This window comes from Boleophthalmus pectinirostris, unplaced genomic scaffold (genome assembly GCF_026225935.1).
Source record: "Boleophthalmus pectinirostris isolate CB_2022bp ecotype Guang Dong unplaced genomic scaffold, ASM2622593v1 HiC_scaffold_4, whole genome shotgun sequence".
Lineage (NCBI taxonomy): Eukaryota > Metazoa > Chordata > Actinopteri > Gobiiformes > Gobiidae > Boleophthalmus > Boleophthalmus pectinirostris.
Genome location: NW_026571353.1, coordinates 39,996,908 through 40,020,978, shown reverse-complemented (window position 1 = coordinate 40,020,978; position 24,071 = coordinate 39,996,908). Strand labels below are relative to the sequence as shown.

Below are 24,071 nucleotides of genomic sequence, written 5' to 3'. Positions count from 1 at the left end.
TGTGAAGCGACGGGAGCGTTTCTCAGCGTGACGTCTTCAGAGCCGAAGGTTCGGTCCTGACACGAGCGCGGGGGGGGGGGGGGGCCTCCAGGAGCTCGGGCCTGTCGAGGGGGGGAGCCGCCGGGGACAATGGGATGAAAGAGGCTCCGGGAGCGGGCCGGGGCGCGCTGCAGGGACGGGGTTAAACGCGCGACAGCCCCGGAGGATCACGGGAAGTCCCCGCAGCGCCGACCACATGCTGCTGGGAACTCGCTGCTGTTTCATATCAGAGGTATCGGCAACATGACAGTGAGCGGTGCCGTTATTCAGCCCCGTTGTGTCACATTTCAGACAATAAACACACAAGAAAAAAAAAGGGAAACCAAACTGAAGCCAACAGCGGGTTTTCCTCAGCAGGATTGTCATTCGATTTGTGAATCAAGACGATGAGAAGCAGGTATTTTTCAGTCGTAGAAAATTTGCGAAGTATTGAAAAAGTTCTCTCTGTTACTTTACCACACAAATTTGAGACATTGTGCCTTGGGATAAAGCCTGCCCGTCTTATAGAATGTAAGAAAAAATATATTTATGACATATTACTGGCTGCTGGGAAAAAGTGTATTACAAAAAGACGGCTTAGTGATAAAGTTCCATGCATTGAGGACTGGATAAATGTTGTTCACACCATTTATGTAACGGAAAAACTGACATTTAATATGAGACTTGACTGTGACAAATTTGACAATTACTGGAAAACTTGGAAGAATGTTTGTTGCCACGTTTAGATCCGTGACCCTGTGAAACCATTGTATTTTTATTTCTGACCGTGTATGTGTATATATGTGCATATATGTATTAGGGACGGGCATTCGATGAAATTTTCTTAATCGATGGTCGGAAGAATTAACGATCGATTATCGATTAATCATTGTTTTTATATTAAAATGATCATCATTATTATTACTATCTGCACTAATCTGCATAAATAAATTCAACTTTACGACATATAAACATAACGACTCTAGATCCACATCAGCTGTTTGACATTATAATGTGTTTAATTCAGTTTTGTTCAAATCTCACAGAAACAAAACTTAAAACCACATCACTAATTTACATAAACTAAGTGAAGATAAAACTCCAGCTCTTGTGTCGCTGATGTGGTTCAACTTGTGTTGGATTAAAAGACATGACTCAGGTGAATACAGGTCAGTGTGACCAGATTTGTGTTTGTCAAAACCAGGACAGCGTACGGGGGGAGGGGGGCGGGGCCTCGTCATCCACATTGAGCGACTCTCACCTGGAAAAACTTTTTCCCACTGGACACAGAAACATATGTGCTGCTTTATCCACTGTGCACATGGACTCACACTTGTCCCAACGCAACGGAAAGTGTGGAATTTCTTGTCCAAATCCTGGTTAAATCCACATTTGTGCTTCGGTTCGTTACAGACTGACCCACTGTTTGTGTCTCGCTCCTTCTGATGCAGAGACACATGTACACACCTGTTTGGTCACGACACACACACACATACATCCGGTTTGTCAATTAAAATTAATTTAATTGATGAAATTCTTAGTGTAATTAGTTGAGTATACAGTTTGAATTCCCAAAACGCATTGCGGGAATTCTCTGTGGGAGAATTCTGTCGGGGTCCAAACTCCCGGAGCTGCAGTACCGTGAGCGACCACTAGAGACAGAGGTGGAAACGCCTTATCGAGTTTTTATTACAGATCCCCGGTGATGTCAGAGGCCCCTCCCCCCTCTCCACCTGCTTCTTGTCTCGTCGGAAACTCTCCTTCAAAGATCACAAACGTTCCTTTAAAATATTCACGCGACGGAAACAGGTTGATCCCCCCCCCCCCCGGCGCGCGAAGTCGTTTCAACCTGGACCCGAGCGCCGCCATCGCCAATGAGCCCCGCGCTGACGGACGGACGGACGGACGAACCTCCGCGCGAACACCCCGGGGCCCGCGGCGAAGAGCGGGAGCCTCCCCGGAGGACCGTGGGCGGCCCCGTGAACTTCAGAGCGGGCGAGGAGATGAAACGAGGAGAAGGTGGAGGAGGAGGAGGAGGAGGATGCAGGTGGGGGTCGGTCAGAGGAGATGGAGTGATGAGAGGAAGAAGAGCGGACCTGGCAGGAGCTGTCATGTCCCGCTCGTCACAGACAGGAGGCGGCGGCGCGCAACCCAATCAAAAGTTCAAATCAAACATCGGCCTCAGCACTTTTAACGGCACGAGGAAGACGAGGAGAAGGAAGCGAGCGCGGAGAGACGAAGGGCCGGCTCGGATATTCGCCTTTGTTTTGTTTGCGACGTTTTTGAGCAAAGTTTGGATCTTTCGGTGTCGACACAACGAAAACTTTTCACACTTAAGGAAAAGTCTTCAATTAAAATGATTATTATTATTACAACAATGATAATAAAACATTCATACGAAGAAAAAAGACGAATACTTGAAGCTGATTGGTTTGAAACTTTAAAAAATAAACCTAAAATTTGAGTTATGTCCTGTCACTTTTTTCACTTTTCCTTAGGACCTCAGCTTACTACTACTACTACTACTACTACTACTACTACTACTACTACTACTACTACTACTACTACTACTACTACTACTACTACTACTACTACTACTACTACTACTACTACTACTACTACTACTACTACTACTACTACTACTACTACTACTACTACTACTACTACTACTACTACTACTACTACTACTACTCTACTACTACTACTACTACTACTACTACTACTACTACTACTACTACTACTACTACTACTACTACTACTACTACTACTACTACTACTACTACTACTACTACTGCTACTACTACTACTACTACTACTACTACTACTACTACTACTACTACTACTACTACTACTACTACTACGACTACTACTACTACTACTACTACTACTACTACTACTACTACTACTACTACTACTACTACTACTACTACTACTACTACTACTACTACTACTACTACTACTACCGCTACTACTACTACTGCTACTACTACTACTACTACTACTGCTACTACTACTACTACTACTACTACTACTACTACTACTACTACTACTACTACTACTACTACTACTACTACTACTACTACTACTACTACTACTACTACTACTACCACTACTACTACTACTGCTACTACTACTACTACTACGCTACTACTGCTACTGTACTACTACTGCTACTACTGTTACTACGACTACTACTACTACGAACTACTACTACTACTACTACTACTACTACTACTACTACTACTACTACTACTACTACTACTACTACTACTACTACTACTACTACTACTACTACTACTACTACTACTACTACTACTACTACTACTACTACTACTACTACTACTACTACTACTACTACTACTACTACTACTACTACTACTACTACTACTAACTACTACTACTACTACGACTACTACTACGCTACTACTACGCTACTACGACTACTACTACTACTACTACTACTACTACTACTACTACTACTACTACTACTACTACTACTACTACTACTGCTACTACTACTACTACTACTACTACTACTACTACTACTACTACTACTACTACTACTACTACTACTACTACTACTACGATACTACTACTACTACTGACTACTACTACTACTACTACTACTACTACTACCACTACTACTACTACTACTACTACTACTACTACTACTACTACTACTACTACTGCTACTGCTACTACTACTACTGCTACTACTACTGCTACTGCTACTACTGACTACTACTACTACTGGTACTACTACTACTGCTACGACTACTACTACTACTACTGTTACTACTACTACTACTACTACTACTACTACTACTACTACTACTGCTACTACTACTACTACTACTACTACTACTACTACTACAACTACTACTACTACACTACTACTACTACTACTACTACTACTACTACTACTACTACTACTACTACTACTACTACTACAGCTACTACAACTACTGCTACTGCTACTATTACTACATCTACTGCTACTACTGCTTTTGCGATTACTACAGTTTTTACTACCACTACTACTACGACTACTACCTGCTTGCAAATGCAAAAAGCACCAACCTGCTGCACGAGTTTCACAAACAAAATAATGTATTTTTAATAAAAACACTGAAGTACGTCCATCCATGTCGCCATCTTTGTTTTGGTTTGTTCCGACCTTCACCTTTACCACAATGCTGCACTGTGATTGGTCCAGACTCCAAAGCGCTGGTGTCCGGGGCCCAATCACAACAGCAGGAGTCCAGACAGATGGATTGTTGTGATATGTACCACAGATTAGTGTATATTAGTGTAAAATTCACTTCAGATATTCCACTTTTATGCACAAAACAAAACAAAAAAAAGTAAACTGTAGACGTGAGACTGACCTCCATGCGCTTGATGCCTCCTGCTCCTCTTCCTCCGTAATACGACGCGTCCACGGTCGGCCATTTCTTTTTTGCTGCAGGTTCAGGCTCCTGTGAATGAATACAGACATTATAGAAAAATTCACAGTATACAAGCTATACAGTATACAAACTTTACATAATACCAACTTTACATTATGCGAACTGTAATTTATATGAACATTACATTATACAAACTTTACATAATACCAACTTTACATTATACCAGCTTTGCATTATGCGAACTGTAATTTATATGAACATTACATTATACAAACTCTACATTATACAAACTTTACATTATACGAACTTTACATTATACGAACTTTACATCATATGAACTTTACATCATATGAACTTTACATTATACGAACTTTACATTATATAAACTTTACATTATACGAACTTTACATTATATGAACTTTACATCATATGAACTTTACATTATATGAACTTTACATTATACGAACTTTACATTATACGAACTTTACATTATACGAACTTTACATCATACGAACTTTACATTATACGAACTTTACATTATACGAACTTTACATTATACGAACTTTACATTATGCAAACTTTACATTAGACAAACATTCATATTATACAAACTTTACTTTCATCTAACTTTACATTAGACAAACATTACATTATACTAACTTTACATTATATAAAATTTACATGATATGAACTGTAATTTATATGATCTTTACATTATATAAACTTTACATTATATAAACTTCCACTGTAAATATTGCACTCTGCACATCGGGCTGCGGTGTGAATAAAAAAAACGCACTTAAGTAAAGTTTTTTTTCCACTGAGCCATGGTTTCTTTACATTTATTTGGTAGTTTAATGCCATACTGTGGAATATTTTAGGCAATGTAATCACCATCTCTATACATCTCCTGTGTTAAAAGTTACACATTTCTACCTTAACTTTAAAATGGAACTAAACACTAAATCCATTTTCAATTAAAATTTTCTATTTCTGCTGCTGCACTTTTTATATATTTTGGTGCAAACTGGGTAAATTTGCAGCTTTGTGTTCAAAAACTGAGTGCGTGCTGCTTCCGGTGGCCATTGCAGTTTCAAGTACTATGTGACATCCCTCATCACTCTCCCCTTTAGTCCTCCAGCTGCGGCCCAGTTTAGAAGCTCTGTCTGAAATGTGTTTAGACCCACAAAATCAAATTATGTAATGAAAAACAATGAGTAATCTATTGCTTCTGAAATTTGTTGCGTAACATGAAGTTTGAAGATGTGACTAAACAGCTTCTTCTTCTTCTTCTGTGGGTCACAAAACGTCCGCCCACGTCAGCAGCAGCAGCAGCGGCGACGGCGACGGCAGATCTGGACGAGCCAGCGAGTCCACGACGACAGTGAATGACACGAGACCGACGAGCGGGTTTCCAACACGTGAAGGGAGGAATTAAAAGACGACCCGAGGAGGAGAACAGGACGACGAGAGACAAAGAGAGAGAAAGACTGAGAGACAAAGACAGGCTGAGAGAGACGTACAGAGAGACAGACTGAGAGAAACAGAGAGAGACAGACAGAGAGACAGACTGAGAGACTGACAGAGACAAAGACAGAGAGAGAGAGAGAGAGAGCAACAGAGAGACAGGCTGAGAGAGACAGGCTGAGAGAGACAGACTGAGAGACAGACTGAGAGAGAGACAGAGAGACACACTAAGAGACTGACAGAGACAAAGACACAGAGAGAGAGAGAGAGAGCAACAGAGAGACAGGCTGAGAGAGAGAGACAGACAGACAGACAGAGAGAGAGAGACTGAGAGAGAGAAACAGACAGATAGACTGAAAAAGAGACAGACAGACAGGCTGAGAGAGAGAGAGAGAGAGAGAGAGAGAGAGACAGACAGAGAGAGAGACTGAGAGAAAAAGACAGGCTGAGAGAGACAGACTGAGAGAAACAGGGAGAGACAGACAGAGAGACAGAGAGACACACTAAGAGACTGACAGAGAAAAAGACAGGCTGAGAGAGACATACAGAGAGACAGACTGAGAGAAACAGAGAGAGACAGACAGAGAGAGAGACTGAGAGAAACAGAGAGAGACAGACAGAGAGACAGACTGAGAGAAACAGAGAGAGACAGACAGAGAGAGAGACTGAGAGAAACAGAGAGAGACAGACTGAGAGAAACAGAGAGAGACAGACAGAGAGAGAGACTGAGAGAAACAGAGAGAGACAGACAGAGAGACAGACTGAGAGAAACAGAGAGAGACAGACAGAGAGACAGACTGAGAGAAACAGAGAGAGACAGACAGAGAGACAGACTGAGAGAAACAGAGAGAGACAGACAGAGAGACAGACTGAGAGAAACAGAGAGAGACAGACAGAGAGACAGACTGAGAGAAAAAGACAGGCTGAGAGAGACATACAGAGAGACAGACTGAGAGAAACAGAGAGAGACATACAGAGAGACAGACTGAGAGAAAAAGACAGGCTGAGAGAGACATACAGAGAGACAGAGAGACATACAGAGAGGGAGACAGACAGAGAGAGAGAAACAGAGAGAGACTGAGACAGAGAGAGACAGCCAGAAAGAGAGACAGACAGAGAGAGAGAGAGAGACTGAGAGAGAGAAACAGACAGACAGACTGAAAAAGAGACAGAGAGAAACAGGGAGACTGAAAAAGAGAGAGAGAGGAGAAAGACAAACAGAGAGACAAAGAGACGGGCTGAGAGAGACAGAGACAGCCAGGAAGAGAGAAAGACAGAGAGAGAGAGAGAGAGAGAGAGAAAGAGAGAGTAAGTGGAGACAGACAGAGAGACTGAGAGAGAGAAACAGGGAGATTGAAAGAGAGACAGAGAGAGAGAAAGACTGAGAGACAAAGACAGGCTGAGAGAAACAGAGAGAGACAGACAGAGAGACACACTAAGAGACTGACAGAGACAAAGACAGAGAGAGAGAGAGAGAGAGCAACAGAGAGACAGGCTGAGAGAGAGAGAGAGAGACAGACAGACAGAGAGAGAGAGACTGAGAGAGAGAAACAGACAGATAGACTGAAAAAGAGACAGAGAGAAACAGGGAGACTGAAAAAGAGAGAGAGAGGAGAAAGACAAACAGAGAGACAAAGAGACAGGCTGAGAGAGACAGAGACAGCCAGGAAGAGAGAAAGACAGAGAGAGAGAGAGAGAGAGAGAGAGCAACAGAGAGACAGGCTGAGAGACAGACAGACAGAGAGAGAGAGACTGAGAGAGAGAGACTGTGAGAGAGAAACAGACAGATAGACTGAAAAAGAGACAGAGAGAAACAGGGAGAGACAGACAGAGAGACAGAGAGACACACTAAGAGACTGACAGAGAGAGAGAGAGAGAAACAGAGAGACAGGCTGAGAGAGAGACAGACAGAGAGAGAGAGACTGAGAGAGAGAAACAGACAGATAGACTGAAAAAGAGACAGAGAGAAACAGATAGACTGAAAAAGAGAGAGAGAGGAGAAAGACAAACAGAGAGACAGAGAGAGACAGACAGAGAGATAGAGAGACACACTAAGGGACTGACAGAGATAAAGACAGAGAGAGAGAGAGAGCAACAGAGAGACAGACAGACAGAGAGAGAGACACTGAGAGAGAGAAACAGACAGATAGACTGAAAAAGAGAGAGAGGAGAAAGACAAACAGAGAGACAAAGAGACAGGCTGAGAGAGACAGAGAGAGAGAAAGAGAGAGTAAGTGGAGACAGACAGAGAGACAGAGAGAGAGAAACAGGCTGAGAGAGAGAAAGAGAGAGAGAGAGAGAGACAGACAGATAAACAGAAACAGAGAGAGAGAAAAAGGTATACAGAGTGAGAGACAGAAAGAAAGAGAGAGACTGAGAGACACACAGACACACAGAAAGAGAGAAAGAGAGACAGAAACACACGGAGGGACATACAGGCGGACAGCGAGAGAAAGAGACAGGCAGAGAGAGACAAAAAGAGGGACAGAAAGCCAGAGAAAGACGGAGAGAGAACACAGAGAGAGAGAAACAGGCTGAGAGAGAGAAACAGAGAGAGAGAGACAGACAGACAGAGAGAGAGACAGACAGACAGAGAGAGAGAAACAGAGAGAGAGACAGACAGACAGAGAGAGAGAGAAACAGAGAGAGAAACAGAGAGAGAGACAGACAGACTGGTAGGTGTGAGTGGCTCTTGTCAGGGCCATAAGAAAAAGACGACACACATTCATTTGTCAAGAGGAGAACGCACATGTCCCCACTGTCCCAAATGTGTCCCAGTTCAATTCACAGCACCTGATTTTTACCGTCTCAAAAACATGAAAAAACAACTCATTTTAAAACGTACATGACAGATTAGACTTTTCATTTTACCAAAACACACTTCAGAACATTATATTAAAGATTTCAATCCAATTTTGATATTTTCTTCTCCAGTTTGGACATTTTTTTTAAACCGAGCAACCAGAGGTGGGACCATGTCTTTGTTGTGTAAGTCTCAAGTCCAAGGCGAGTCTCGAGTCACTGGTCCATAAGTCCAAGTCAAGTCCAAGCTGTCTGCTTTGAGCTTCAAGTCATTTTGAGTCTTTAAACCAGGGGTGTCCAAACTTTTTTCATCAAGGGCCACATATCTACACAAAGATGAAGCGGAGGCTGATCGAGGGCCGTAGACTGGAGCTCAGTGCAGTGAATCATTGAAACACGTGCATGTTTAACACGTTAGAATGATCCATCGGTCTTTATTCCTGCTAAGATCAAACTAAATATTAAATATTTGCTTTATCAAGGTAGATTTTCAAAAAGCTTGCAGTTAAAAGTTCATTTTTAATTGATGCAAGGTCATTTGGGCCAATTCATCTCGAAGCCTGAGGGCCAAGAAAAACTCGTCTGAGGGCCACATTTGGCTCACGGGCCATAGTTTGGACATGCCTGCTTTAAACCAAAGTAGCTCAGATTTTTGTAATTTATATGAATTTTAAACTAAATTGCACTTAAAAACTCAGGGTATATTTATATCTGAGTATTTATAGAGTATATTAGAGTAGAAATTTATTTAGTTAATTTTTCCTTTTTAAATGTCTTGACAAGATCTTTGTGTGAATAACTACAGTCAGAACAGAAAGAATTAATTAAAAGTGTTTTTCACGTCTTCTCAAGTCACAAGCCTCAAGTCCCAAATCATTGACCTTCAAGTCCAAGTCCCAAGTCCAAATCGAGTCTTAAGACCTAAAGCCCCTTTTACACTGAAATGAATGAGCGTATCACCATATCAGAAACGATCTGTGTCCAGACACGTCGTTTCTGTGTCCATAAGTCGTCTCTATCCACACAGCTTTGAGCATATTTGTTTATGTTTTACAGAAACTAAACTTAAAACCACATGGTTCATTTGCATAAACTGAGCTAAAAAAAAAAAACAGCTCTTTCCTTGTGTCGCTGATGTGGTTCAGTTTCTGTTGGACTAAAGGACACAGTGACTCAGTGGAATATGAGTGTTCTCTCTGTGACAGAGGGGTGTTCTGCTGATGGTGAGTCTGTTCTGTGTTTCTGTCGTGTTGTTGGTTCATGTGAAACTTTTCAGAGATTCTACGTCTGCAGGTCGTACACACAGACACACGTTTATATGAATGGACAGATATTCTGGCCTCTTAGTGTTTTGTCGGTGAATGACTTTGCGGCGCACAGATCTACATCAGAGTATCAGTGTTTTCAGGCGTCCACACGGTGCCGGATCAGATCTGTACCAACATGAATTTGTGGGAGCTGGAGGCACCAGATCGTTCCGTCTCTGGAGCTATTTTCAGTCGGATTAGTGTGAACGAACACTGTCCCCAAAACAAAAACAACTCGAATACGAACTAGTGTGGACGGGACCTAAAAATAGTGACTCAAGCCTGACTAGTCTAAGTCACGACTTGTAAGTCCACACGTCTGCAAGTAACCATGAGTGCGTATACATGCACATCAGTAACCCGGTTATTAGCCATACCCCGGTTCTGTCAGTATTCGTGTTACTGTGTTTACATGCGCACTGAGAAACCGGGACACTCATATCTGCGTGTACATGATCAAATGGAGTATCCCGGTTTCTTGACATAATCTTACAAATGCGCAGGTGCAAAAATTAACTTAAATCAATTTCATAAACCAGGAAAAATACAAACCATGAGCTCCTTTAGCATAAGAAGCTAAGGAGCTACGAGATCTCCCACAATCCACTGTGCAGATTCTTCATTAAAATCTTCTGCATAAATAAACTCAACTTTACAACATATAAACCATAAACACTATAGACACATCAGCCCGTTTGATCAGATCATTCAGCTGTGATCACATTTGTTTACGTTTTACAGAAACGAAACTTAAGACCGTTTGGCTAATTAGCATAAACTGTTAGCGGCGATAAAAACAAACTCGCTCCTTGCGCCGCTGATGCGATCAGTTTTTTTTTTTGGACTAAATGACACGACTCTGTGGATTATGTGTGTTATTTCTGTGACAGAAGAGGCGCTGATGATGGTAAGTGTGTTCTGTGTGTGTGTTGTATAGGAGATAGTTCATGTTTTAGCTTTTCAGCGTCACACGAGTAGTGCAGATTGTACGTGTGCAGTTTAGCGCAGCTCTTTATTTTACAGTCATTTCACTCGTTTGGTCACTTTATTTATGTTGGTCAGTTTATTTATGTCACTACTGTTGTGGTGAAAGGCTGGAAAGTGTCTTTTGGACGCATGCGACTCAACTTTATGTTGCAGTAACCGGGATACTGCGTTTACATGCCACAAGTATCCCGGTTACTATCGGAATAAACCAGCTACAGTAACCCGGTTTCTAATAACCGGGATACTGCCATAACCGGGTTACTGAAACCGGGTTACTGCGTATACATGCACCATCAAGAAACCGGGATACTCAAAAAACCCGATCATAACCGGGTTATTGATGTGCATGTGTACGCACTCCATGTATTTGACAAATAAAAACATAAGAAAACACCTTTATTTTGTTGAAATAATCAGAAAAAAATACAGTTACCCAAAATTAGTTTTCAGAATACATATTTTCATTACACGTACTCATTTTCCAACATTTGCTATGATTCTGACACAACCAAAACACGCAAACTCATTCACCAAACACCCAAACAATCTGAGAAGCAAAACCAGGACCTTCTTACGTTAATTTTGTTGTTGTTGTTGTTGTTTTTTTGTATTTCCGTGTGTTTTGTTTGCGTGCGTTACTCACCGGTGGAGGAGGTCTGGACGGAGGAGGCGGAGGAGGAGGATCCCTGATGACCTGGATAAAACAAAACACATCAGCTGTCAGAGGTGCATCACGCGGGTTCAGTCACGGCTCTGTCACGTCTCCGTCCGTCACGTGAAGCCGGACACGAGGTGATGGAGGAGAAGAGACAGACCGAGCACCGCCGCCGCCGCCGCCAAAGCGAAAGGGCGAGGGCGATTGTGCAACCTCTGCCGTTTTGTTGTTCAAGAGACTCTTCACCTGTGTGCGTCGATGAAAAAACTCACAGTCGGCATTTCTGTGGATGTACAGGGTTTATATTTACACGAAACTTTGGCTCTTGTGAGGTTTGACTCTGTCTGCGTCACCGTCGACTTCAACGGACAAAACGCCGCTCTGAATAAAACGGACGATTTTGGCAAATGCGGTGTCAAATTTAATTCAAGCGAAACCAGGACTGAACCAGGACTAAACATGGACTAAACCAGGACTAAAACAGGACTGAGCCAGGACTGAACCCGGACAAAACCAGGACAAAACCAGGACTAAACATGGACTAAAACAGGACTAAAACAGGATTAAACCAGGACTAAAACAGGACTAAAACAGGATTAAACCAGGACTAAACCAGGACTAAAACAGGACTGAACCAGGATTGAACCAGGACTGAACCCGGACAAAACCAGGACAAAACCAGGACTAAACCAGAAATGAACCAGGACTAAACCAGGACTAAAACAGGATTGAACCAGGACTGAATCCGGACAAAACCAGGACAAAACCAGGACAAAACCAGGACTAAACATGGACTAAAACAGGACTAAACCAGGACTAAACCAGAAATGAACCAGGACTAAAACAGGATTAAACCAGGACTAAAACAGGACTAAAACAGGACTGAACCAGGATTGAACCCGGACAAAACCAGGACAAAACCAGGACTAAAACAGGATTAAACCAGGACTAAAACAGGACTAAAACAGGACTGAACCAGGACTGAACCCGGACAAAACCAGGACAAAACCAGGACTAAAACAGGATTAAACCAGGACTAAAACAGGACTAAAACAGGACTGAACCAGGACTAAACCAGGACTAAACCAGGACTAAAACAGGACTGAACCAGTCTTTTTAAAGCCAAATCAATTTGTATTCATAATTAAATCATTTTTATTCAGAATTAAATCATTTTTATTCGGAATTAAATTGTTTTTATTCAGAATTAAAGCTCTCATGTAAACGTGGAAACTTTATTATTCGTCTGTAATATTTGACCTTTAACTTTAAACTTCTGAGTGTCCTTCTTCACCGTGATGAGTTCATAAGAGTTTTTCGCATCTTTCCGAGGCTGGAGTCTGTTTTGACGTGACGGTGAAACTAACAACTAGCATGCTAACTTGCACTTCCTGATGACTGGATAATAATAAAACACTATAAACAGAATTGTGGACACAGACAGTAGCAGCAGACTTATTTTGAGCAACACTTTATTATTAGTCTGTCTACGTCTCCAAAGCTCAAAATGCTCTGTTCCACCTTGTGATGTCATGAAGTGGTCGTTTTGGAGTTAATAGCTTTAGTTCAGTAGAGCAATCGGCAAATTCCGGAGCTGAAATTTTCCATTTGAGAGAAGAGCTCGGCCTAAATGTGCGGAGTTTGTGTGTTATACGTGTGAAGGAAACAAAAGAAAACACAGCTCCAGGTCTGTTTGTGATGAAGAAACGACAAAACACAGATCAGAAAATAACGTTGATTCTCCTTTAAACGGGCTTTTGGTCTCCATGGGATAAGTATTTTCGAACATAACATAATGAATAATGAGAAAGTGAACAAATAAAGTCGCCTGTGAATACTTTTCTAACACTAAATACAGAAAACTCAGGGCTTTTCCTGAGTTGTTTGTTTTAAATCAATGAATCATCACGGGACTAATTCTGCAATAAAATGTTGTTCAGGAAATTTTGTTGACCAAATTTAACCGCAGAATGAGTCCCGCGATGATTCATGTACTTAAAAAAAACAATTTTGATGAAGTCCAGAGTTTTTCTATGACGCAACAAAACTGGCAAAATGCAAACGGAGCATTTTTGAGTGTTTAGAGAAGAGGACTGTGGATTAGACGATTAATGAGACGGATGTGAATGAAGCGAAAAACAAGTCCAGGAATGTTTTTTGAAGAGGGGACATGAGTATAACATGGGTAAAAAGTGAAAATGCTGTTCAGATGGAGAACGAGACAGAATTCTCACAAAACAAGACGAGACACAAGATAAGGTTCATGAGATTAGTCCTGCAGTGATTCATGGATTTAAAAACAACTTTGATGAAGTCTAGATTTTTATCTATGATGCAACAAAACTGGTAAAATGCAAACAGAGCATTTTTGAGTGCTTAGAAAAGAGGACTTTGGATTAGACGATTAATGAAACGGACATTTCAATTCAGTTCTCACAAGACGAGACGAGACGCTGGATAAGGTTCACGAGATCCAGACAAGGCGAGATTTTGATATAAATACAGTAAATAAATGAATCATCACGGGACTCATTTTACAGTAAAACATTCATGAAATTTTCTTCACAAAATTTGACCACAGAATGAGTCCCACGACGACTGACGGACTTAAAATGATTCTTCTTATTTTTAAGAAGAATAAAGGTTTACATGATCGAGGAATAAATAAATTTATTTTTAAAATCGTAATAAACCACTCACTTACTTTGGAATTAAGTTTGATTCTGAATAATCATTTTCATTAGGAATGAAGTGTTTACACTGTCTTTTGAAAGTAGAATTTTTATTCATACTGAAATTATTTTTATTTGTAATTAAAGCTCCCATAAAAACGTGGCAACATTATTATTAGTCTGTAATAGTATAATGTAATAGTCTTTAACATTATGAGCGTCTCATTTTTCACAGCAGTGAGTTCATAAGAGCTTTTCCCAACACTTGTGTGTTGTTCATGAAATTTTGTTCACCAAATTTGAGCACAGAATGAGTCCCACGATGACTCATGGACTTAAAAACAACTTTGATGAAGTCTAGATTTTTATCTATGATGCAACAAAACTGGTAAAATGCAAACAGAGCATTTTTGAGTGCTTAGAAAAGAGGACTTTGGATTAGACGATTAATGAAACATGGACATTTCAATTCAGTTCTCACAAGACGAGACGAGACGCTGGATAAGGTTCACGAGATCCAGACAAGGTGAGATTTTGATATAAATACAGTAAATAAATGAATCATCACGGGACTCATTTTACAGTAAAACATTCATGAAATTTTCTTCACAAAATTTGACCACAGAATGAGTCCCACGACGACTGACGGACTTAAAATGATTCTTCTTATTTTTAAGAAGAATAAAGGTTTACATGATCGAGGAATAAATAAATTTATTTTTTAAAATCGTAATAAACCACTCACTTACTTTGGAATTAAGTTTGATTCTGAATAATCATTTTCATTAGGAATGAAGTGTTTACACTGTCTTTTGAAAGTAGAATTTTTATTCATACTGAAATTATTTTTATTTGTAATTAAAGCTCCCATAAAAACGTGGCAACATTATTATTAGTCTGTAATAGTATAATGTAATAGTCTTTAACATTATGAGCGTCTCATTTTTCACAACAGTGAGTTCATAAGAGCTTTTCCCAACACTTGTGTGTTGTTCATGAAATTTTGTTCACCAAATTTGAGCACAGAATGAGTCCCACGATGACTCATGGACTTAAAAAGAACTTTGATGAAGTCTAGATTTTTATCTATGATGCAACAAAACTGGTAAAATGCAAACAGAGCATTTTTGAGTGCTTAGAAAAGAGAACTTTGGATTAGACGATTAATGAAACATGGACATTTCAATTCAGTTCTCACAAGACGAGACGAGACACTGGATAAAGTTCACGAGATCCAGACAAGGTGAGATTTTGATATAAATTCAAATGAAAAAGAGTCATGAAGTTTTTACTCTGTCTTTTGAAAACAGAACTTTTACTCATAATGAAATTATATTTATTTGTAATTAAAGCTCTCGTGTAAACGTGTCAACTTTATTTTTAGTTTAAGACTTTAACTTTAACATAATGAGCGTCTCATTTTTCACAACAGTGAGTTCAGAAAAGCTTTTCCCAACACTCGTGTGTTGTTCATGAAATTTTGTTCACCAAATTTGAGCACAGAATTACTCCTGCGATGATTCAGGGACTTAAACACAACTTTGATGAAGTCTAGAGTTAAGGCTTAATTAATAATGAACAAAGACTTAATTAATAATGATTCACGCTTAGTAACTACTTAATTACTACCTTAATTAGCACTTGCACTTAATTTGCCTGTGCTGTAAATAGTCTCTCATAATTATTTCATACTTAATTACTCATGAACTAACCATTTGAACATTTATTAATGATTAATAAACTATGAGAGAATGATTTACTAATAATACAATGATCATTCAGGCAGCTGTTATCTGTTAAGTCTTTCTGAGAGCTTTTCTAAAGTGAAGACAAATTATCCTTTATTAAACATTTACTAAGCGTGAATCATTAGTAATTAAGTCTTTGTTAAGTATTAATTACATCTTTATTCATGCTTTATTAAGGCTAAATAAGGTGTAGTTATTATAAAGTGTTACCCTAGAGTTTTATCTATGATGCAACAAAACTGGTAAAATGCGAGAGGAGCATTTTTGAGAGCTCAGAGAAGAACTCTGGACTAAACTATTAATAATATAATATAATAAACTATTGATAAAACAGACAGAAGATCGAGACAAGGTGAGATTTTCATATAAATTACAATAAATAAAAGAATCATCATTCAGTTGTTTCTGTTCGTCATCATCGCTCTCATGTAAACGTGCCAACTTTCACTTCCTTTCTGTTGTGTTTTGCACTTTGATTCACGAAAATTACAACTCCCATGATTTACAACACAGGTGTCAAACATAAGGCCCGGGGGCCAGATCCGGCCCTCCAAGACTTTTAATGTGGCCCTTGGGTGATTTTCTACTAAAATATTTAAATATTTGAATGATATTTTCTATTAAAATCTTGTTAATTTTCTGTGGTGTTTATCACAGCAGCGTCTCCAGCGTCTCTGTACGTGGCCCCTCCCACCAGAGCAGCACAAATGAAGACTTGTCTCTTTCCAAACGCTCTTAAAGGACGATCGTTTTGACTGTTGACCGTGACACCCTCATCAGAAAAATGTCCAACATGAGAAAAGTGGAGCCGAGTGCAGGATTTTACAACAAAAATGGACTTATTCCTGTTTACAGACAAGTTAAAGTTAAAACATTGTGTTGAAATAGAATTTTTCTTAAAGTTTCAGGTTGTTCATAATATTATAAAATTATAATAAGAAAGAGTTCATCAATTCAAAAAGATTTCTGTAATAGATTTGTGTTTCTCTGCACAAATATTTGAACTTATTGTTATTTTTGGGGTTTATATGACATGAGTTTTCTGATCCGGACACTTTGGGATCAAAGTCGGTTGGATACGACCCCCGGAACAAAATGAGTTTGACTCTCCTGATTTACAACAACAGACAAAAACAGTCCAGCCACGTCCACGTCCACGTCCACGTCCGCCTCTGTGTCCGCGTCCAGGCGCCGTTGGCTCCTGACAGGCGTCCACCGACATCTCCCCGCTCCTCTGATCACCGCTGCCCCGCGCCGAGGCAACAGCAGGGCCCCAGCGCCGCTCCGAGACGGGCTCCGGGGGCTGGCAGGTGGGGGGAGGAAGAGGAGGACGGCGGCGGGGGAGGATGAGGGGGGGGGGGGGGTTCACTGGCGCTCGCTCCGGTCTTAATTAATTGGATAGAGCTCGGGCGCTTCCAAGCAAATCCCCCCAATCATAAAGTCCTAAGGAGTCAATTAGCCGCGATGAGATACGGCGGAGAGGAGGACGGGCAGCGCGCCAAAAAAACACGGCAAAAACAGCTTCGTTCGGCGGCGGGCAGAAGGGGGGGAGGGGGGTGGGGTTGTGACCGGACCGCGGGCGATCTCCGTGACAACGCTGACACCGCCGGAGCAGGTTGTCCACAATGCGACGCGGCTCAAAGACAAGATGGCCCCCGAAGAGCGTCCGGCGAGCGCGGTAAAACAAACAGACGAGGAGGCGGTGAAAGGTCCGGGAGTCGGGGAGTGCGGGAGTCCGGGAGTCGGGGAGTGTGCGCGGGTTTTCAAACACGTCTGGGGCTCGGGAGCTCGGGATGTTTTTGAGGCCAGACGCCGAAGGTGAACAGCAAAAAAAATCTTATGTTTAGAAAAATCAATCTGAAACTTTTTCTGTTGTTTAGCCAAATAAACGTGAAAACTGTTTCTTTATTTTGAGCAACAGTTTGTCACGGCAGAAAAAAACAAAAACAGAAAGTGGCACAAATCAATACACAGAGGAGGGTTTTGTTTGTTGGTTTTGTCCTGGTTAATTCTGGTTTAGAACTTGTTTATTATTGGTTTAGATGTGATTTAGTTCTGGTTTAGTTCCTGGTTTATTCCTGGTTTATTATTGATTTAGATGTGTTGTTGTAGTCCTGGTTTAGTCCTGGTTTCTTCCTGGTTCAGACCTGGTTTAATACTGGTTTTAAATGTATTTTAGACCTGGTTTAGACCTGGTTTAGACCTGGTTCAGACCTGGTTTAGACCTGGTTTAGTCCTGGTTTAGACCCGGCTTAGACCCTGGTTTAGACTGGTTTAGACCTGGTTTAGACCTGGTTTTAGACCTGGTTTAGACCTGGTTTAGACCTGGTTTCTGGTTTAGACCTGGTTTAGACCTGGTTTAGACCTGGTTTAGACCTGGTTTAGACCTGGTTTAGACCTGGTTTAGACCTGGTTTAGACCTGGTTTAGACCTGGTTTAGACCTGGTTTAGACCTGGTTTAGACCTGGTTTAGACCTGGTTTCAGACCTGGTTTAGACCTGGTTTTAGACCTGGTTTAGACCTGGTTTAGACCTGGTTTAGACCTGGTTTAGACCTGGTTTATTATTGATTTAGATGTGTTGTTTTAGTCCTAGGTTGGTCCTGGTTCAGACCTGGTTCAGACCTGGTTTAGACCTGGTTTAGACCTGGTTCAGACCTGGTTTAGACCTGGTTCAGACCTGGTTCAGACCTGGTTTAGACCTGGTCAGACCTGGTTTAGACCTGGTTTAGACCTGGTTCAGACCTGGTTGTTTAGACCTGGTTTAGACCTGGTTCAGACCTGGTTTAGACCTGGTTTAGACTGGTTTAGACTGGTTTAGACCTGGTTTAGACCTGGTTTAGACCTGGTTTAGACCTGGTTTAGACCTGGTTTAGACCTGGTTCAGACCTGGACCTGGTTTAGACCTGGGACCTGGTTAGACCTGGTTTAGACCTGGTTTAGACCTGGTTTAGACCTGGTTCAGACCTGGTTTAGACCTGGTTTAGACCTGGTTTAGACCTGGTTTAGACCTGGTTTAGACCTGGTTTAGACCTGGTTCAGACCTGGTTTAGACCTGGTTTAGACCTGGTTTAGACCTGGTTTAGACCTGGTTCAGACCTGGTTAGACCTGGTTTAGACCTGGTTCAGACCTGGTTTAGACCTGGTTTAGACCTGGTTTCAGACCTGGTTTAGACCTGGTTTAGACCTGGTTTAGACCTGGTTTAGACCTGTTTAGACCTGGTTAGACCTGGTTAGACCTGGTTTAGACCTGGTTTAGACCTGGTTTAGACCTGGTTTAGACCTGGTTTAGACCTGGTTCAGACCTGGTTTAGACCTGGTTTAGACCTGGTTTTAGACCTGGTTTAGACCTGGTTCAGACCTGGTTTAGACCTGGTTAGACCTGGTTTAGACCTGGTTTAGACCTGGTTAGACCTGGTTTAGACCTGGTTTAGACCTGGTTTAGACCTGGTTTAGACCTGGTTTAGACCTAGATTAGACCTGGTTTAGACCTGGTTTATTATTGATTTAGATGTGTTGTTTTAGTTCCTACCTGGTTTAGACCTGGTTTAGACCTGGTTTAGACCTGGTTTAGACCTGGTTCAGACCTGGTTTAGACCTGGTTCAGACCTGGTTCAGACCTGGTTTAGACCTGGGTTTCAGACCTGGTTTTAGACCTGGTTTAGACCTGGTTTCAGACCTGGTTTAGACCTGGTTTAGACCTGGTTTAGACCTGGTTCAGACCTGGTTTAGAACTGGTTCAGACCTGGTTTAGACCTGGTTTAGACCTGTTTAGACCTGGTTTAGACCTTTAGACCTGTTTAGACCTGGTTCAGACTGGTTTAGACCTGGTTTAGACCTGGTTTAGACCTGGTTCAGACCTGGTTTAGACCTAGACCTGGTTTAGACCTGGTTTAGACCTGGTTTTAGACCTGGTTCAGACCTGGTTTAGACCTGGTTTAGACCTGGTTTAGACCTGGTTTAGACCTGGTTCAGACCTGGTTTAGACCTGGTTCAGACCTGGTTTAGACCTGGTTTAGACCTGGTTCAGACCTGGTTCAGACCTGGTTTAGACCTGGTTTAGACCTGGTTTAGACCTGGTTAGACCTGTTTAGACCTGGTTTAGACCTGGTTTAGACCTGGTTCAGACCTGGTTTAGTTTAGACCTGGTTCAGACCTGGTTCAGACCTGGTTTAGACCTGGTTCAGACCTGGTTTAGACCTGGTTTCAGACCTGGTTCAGACCTGGTTTAGACCTGGTTTAGACCTGGTTTAGACCTGGTTCAGACCTGGTTTAGACCTGGTTCAGACCTGGTTCAGACCTGGTTTCAGACCTGGTTTAGACCTGGTTTAGACCTGGTTTAGACCTGGTTTAGACCTGGTTCAGACCTGGTTTAGACCTGGTTTAGACCTGGTTTAGACCTGGTTCAGACCTGGTTCAGACCTGGTTTAGACCTGGTTCAGACCTGGTTTAGACCTGGTTTAGACCTGGTTTAGACCTGGTTTAGTCCTGGTTTAGACCTGGTTTAGACCTAGTTTAGACCTAGTTTAGACCTGGTTTAGACCTGGTTTATTATTGATTTAGATGTGTTGTTTTAGTCCTAGGTTGGTCCTGGTTTAGACCTGGTTTAGACCTGGTTTAGACCTGGTTCAGACCTGGTTTAGACCTGGTTCAGACCTGGTTCAGACCTGGTTTAGACCTGGTTCAGACCTGGTTTAGACCTGGTTTAGACCTGGTTCAGACCTGGTTTAGACCTGGTTTAGACCTGGTTTAGACCTGGTTCAGACCTGGTTTAGACCTGGTTCAGACCTGGTTCAGACCTGGTTCAGACCTGGTTTAGACCTGGTTTAGACCTGGTTTAGACCTGGTTTAGACCTGGTTCAGACCTGGTTTAGACCTGGTTTAGACCTGGTTTAGACCTGGTTCAGACCTGGTTTAGACCTGGTTTCAGACCTGGTTCAGACGTGGTTTAGACCTGGTGGTTCAGACCTGGTTTAGACCTGGTTTAGACCTGGTTTAGACCTGGTTTAGACCTGGTTTCAGACCTGTTTAGACTGGTTTAGACCTGGTTTAGACCTGGTTTAGACCTGGTTCAGACCTGGTTTAGACCTGGTTCAGACCTGGTTTTAGACCTGGTTCAGACCTGGTTTAGACCTGGTTAGACCTGGTTCAGACCTGGTTCAGACCTGTTCAGAGACCTGGTTCAGACCTGGTTTAGACTGGTTTAGACCTGGTTTTAGACCTGGTTTAGACCTGGTTCAGACCTGGTTCAGACCTGGTTTAGACCTGGTTCAGACCTGGTTCAGACCTGGTTCAGACCTGGTTTAGACCTGGTTTAGACCTGGTTTAGACCTGGTTTATACCTGGTTTATTATTGATTTAGATGTGTTGTTTTAGTCCTAGGTTGGTCCTGGTTTAGACCTGGTTCAGACCTGGTTCAGACCTGGTTCAGACCCGGTTCAGACCCGGTTTAGACCTGGTTTAGACCTGGTTTAGACCTGGTTCAGACCTGGTTTAGACCTGGTTTAGACCTGGTTTAGACCTGGTTCAGACCTGGTTTTAGACCTGGTTTAGACCTGGTTCAGACCTGGTTCAACCTGGTTAGACCTGGTTTAGACCTGGTTTAGACCTGGTTAGACCTGGTTTTAGACCTGGTTCAGACCTGGTTCAGACTGGTTTAGACCTGGTTTAGACCTGGTTCAGACCTGGTTCAGACCTGGTTCAGACCTGGTTTCAGACCTGGTTCAGAACCTGGTTTAGACCTGGTTTAGACCTGTTTAGACCTAGACCTGGTTTAGACCTGGTTCAGACCTGGTTCAGACCTGGTTCAGACCTGGTTAGACCTGGTTTAGACCTGGTTTAGACCTGGTTTAGACCTGGTTTAGAACTGGTTTCAGACCTGGTTAGACCTGGTTCAGACCTGGTTTAGACCTGGTTTAGACCTGGTTTAGACCTGGTTCAGACCTGGTTTAGACCACAGTCGTCTCTCGTCGCGTCCGCTCCCCGTTTCCCCGCTGGCCACGCCCTCTTTCGGGGGTCGCCGTGACGATTTCCCCGGAACACCTTCCAGCGAAAATGATGACACAATCTTTAGTTATTAGGGCGATTAAACGCGGCGGCGCTGGACCCGTCGGTGCAGATTTCGGTCCGGGCTGTGTCACTATTTAAAATGTTTTATGGAGCGAAACCTCGGCCTAAGCAGAAACTCGTAATGTAATGTCCTTTTTCTTCACTGTCTGCTCCTTGTCCCCTCTCTGCCCCATCAAACTCCCAAACTACCGCCATAAATACTTCTAATTGGAGTAGGAGCATATCTCGACTTGAGGCTGCCCCCGGACCGCCGCCCCATCCGTCACCGTGGTTACCGTGTCGGCTTTCGTGCATTTGCGAGATTGGATTTTGGTGGGAAAGCGTAATGTGATTATGGCCTATCATAGATCCCAGCAGCTGTTTGCTCCGGCACAGTCCCGCGCACATACTGTTGTCATTAAAATAATGAAAAAGCATCAATTAGGCCGAATTCATAATCCGCCGGTGACATATGACGGCGGAGGCGAGCGCCGGGGGTCGCCGCGGTTTTTCTAATGTTACGGGCTAATTTACAGTTTCTAATAGAGACGCATGGACCAGGGTTTGACTTTGACACAAACACGTGGATTTGTCAGAGACGGACAAACCAGACCAGGTTACAGGTCAGGTCTGTGGAGAGTCTGGTCCTGGTTTAGTCCTGGTGTAGTCCTGGTTTAGTCCTGGTGTAGTCCTGGTTTAGTCAAGTTTTGGTCAAGTTTTTGGTCAAGTTTTGGTCCAGTTTTAGTCCTGTTTTAGTCCTGTTTTAGTCCTGGTTTGTTATTTTTGTTTTAGATGCATTTAAGTCCTGGTTTAGTCCTGGTTCAGTCCTGTTTTACTCCTGGTTTAGTCCTGTTTTAGTCCTGGTTTAGTCCTGTTTTAGTCCTTTAGTCCTGTTTTAGTCCTGGTTTAGTCCTGTTTTAGTCCTGGTTTAGTCCTGTTTTAGTCCTGGTTCAGTCCTGTTTTAGTCCTGATTTTTGTTTGTCTCCTGACAGGTGACAGGTGACCGTAAGTCCAGCTCGGTCTTCCCGGTCTTCCCGGTCTTCTCGGTCTTCCCGGTCTTCCCGGTCTTCCCGGTCTTCTCGGTCTTCTCGGTCTTCTCGGTCTTCCCGGTCTTCCCGGTCTTCTCGTCTTTCTTCTCGGTCTTTCGGTCTTCCCGGTCTTCTCGGTCTTCCGGTCTTCTCGGTCTCCGGTCTCGGTCTTCTCGGTCTTCTCGGTCTTCGGTCTTCTCGGTCTTCTCCCGGTCTTCCCGGTCTCCCGGTCTTCCGGTCTTCTCGGTCTTCCCGGTCTTCTCGGTCTTCCCGGTCTTCCCGGTCTTCTCGGTCTTCCCGGTCTTCCCGGTCTTCTCGGTCTTCCCGGTCTTCCCGGTCTTCCCGGTCTTCCCGGTCTTCCCGGTCGTGTCCCGCTCCAGGTTGATCCCATTCGGTGGGATTATCTCTTTTATTAAGCAATTACGGAGCAGATTTCTCCGACATATTGTGGATAAACGGGGGATTAGTCGATACCTGACGGACAGATGTGCAGCGACGCAATGAAAACCTCCACCATCTGATGCTCCGACAAAACACCGGTCAGGACTTTAATCCGGGAGAGTCCAGAACCCGGCCCAGACCATGTGGACTCAAGCTGCTTTTCATCAGGACCGACTCTGGACCAGAGCCAGATCCTCAATATGGAAAATGACGGGCAGGTTGTGGGTTAGAGTCCAGATCTGTGGGAGGAGCGTGAACGTTCTCCAACCAGGACTAAACCAGGACTGAACCAGGACTGAACCAGGACTAAACCAGGACTAAACCAGGACTGAACCAGGACTAAACCAGGACTAAACCAGGACTGAACCAGGACTGAGCCAGGACTAAACCAGGACTAAACCAGGACTAAACCAGGACTGAACCAGGACTAAACCAGGACTGAGCCAGGACTAAACCAGGACTGAACCAGGACTGAACCAGGACTAAACCAG

General features: G+C 42.7%; 1 protein-coding gene across 2 annotated transcripts in view; it reads right to left on the bottom strand.

Moving 5' to 3' along the window:
• antxr2a (ANTXR cell adhesion molecule 2a) overlaps positions 1-24,071 on the bottom strand; it is a 238,778-nt gene that overhangs the window by 95,319 nt on the left and 119,388 nt on the right. For both annotated transcript variants that reach the window (XM_055161292.1, XM_055161293.1), the window contains 2 exons: positions 11,634-11,684; positions 4,407-4,496 (listed from right to left, as the gene is read on the bottom strand). In XM_055161292.1, coding sequence (XP_055017267.1) covers positions 4,407-4,496; positions 11,634-11,684 — 141 coding nt within the window. The remainder of the gene's footprint in view (positions 1-4,406; positions 4,497-11,633; positions 11,685-24,071) is intronic.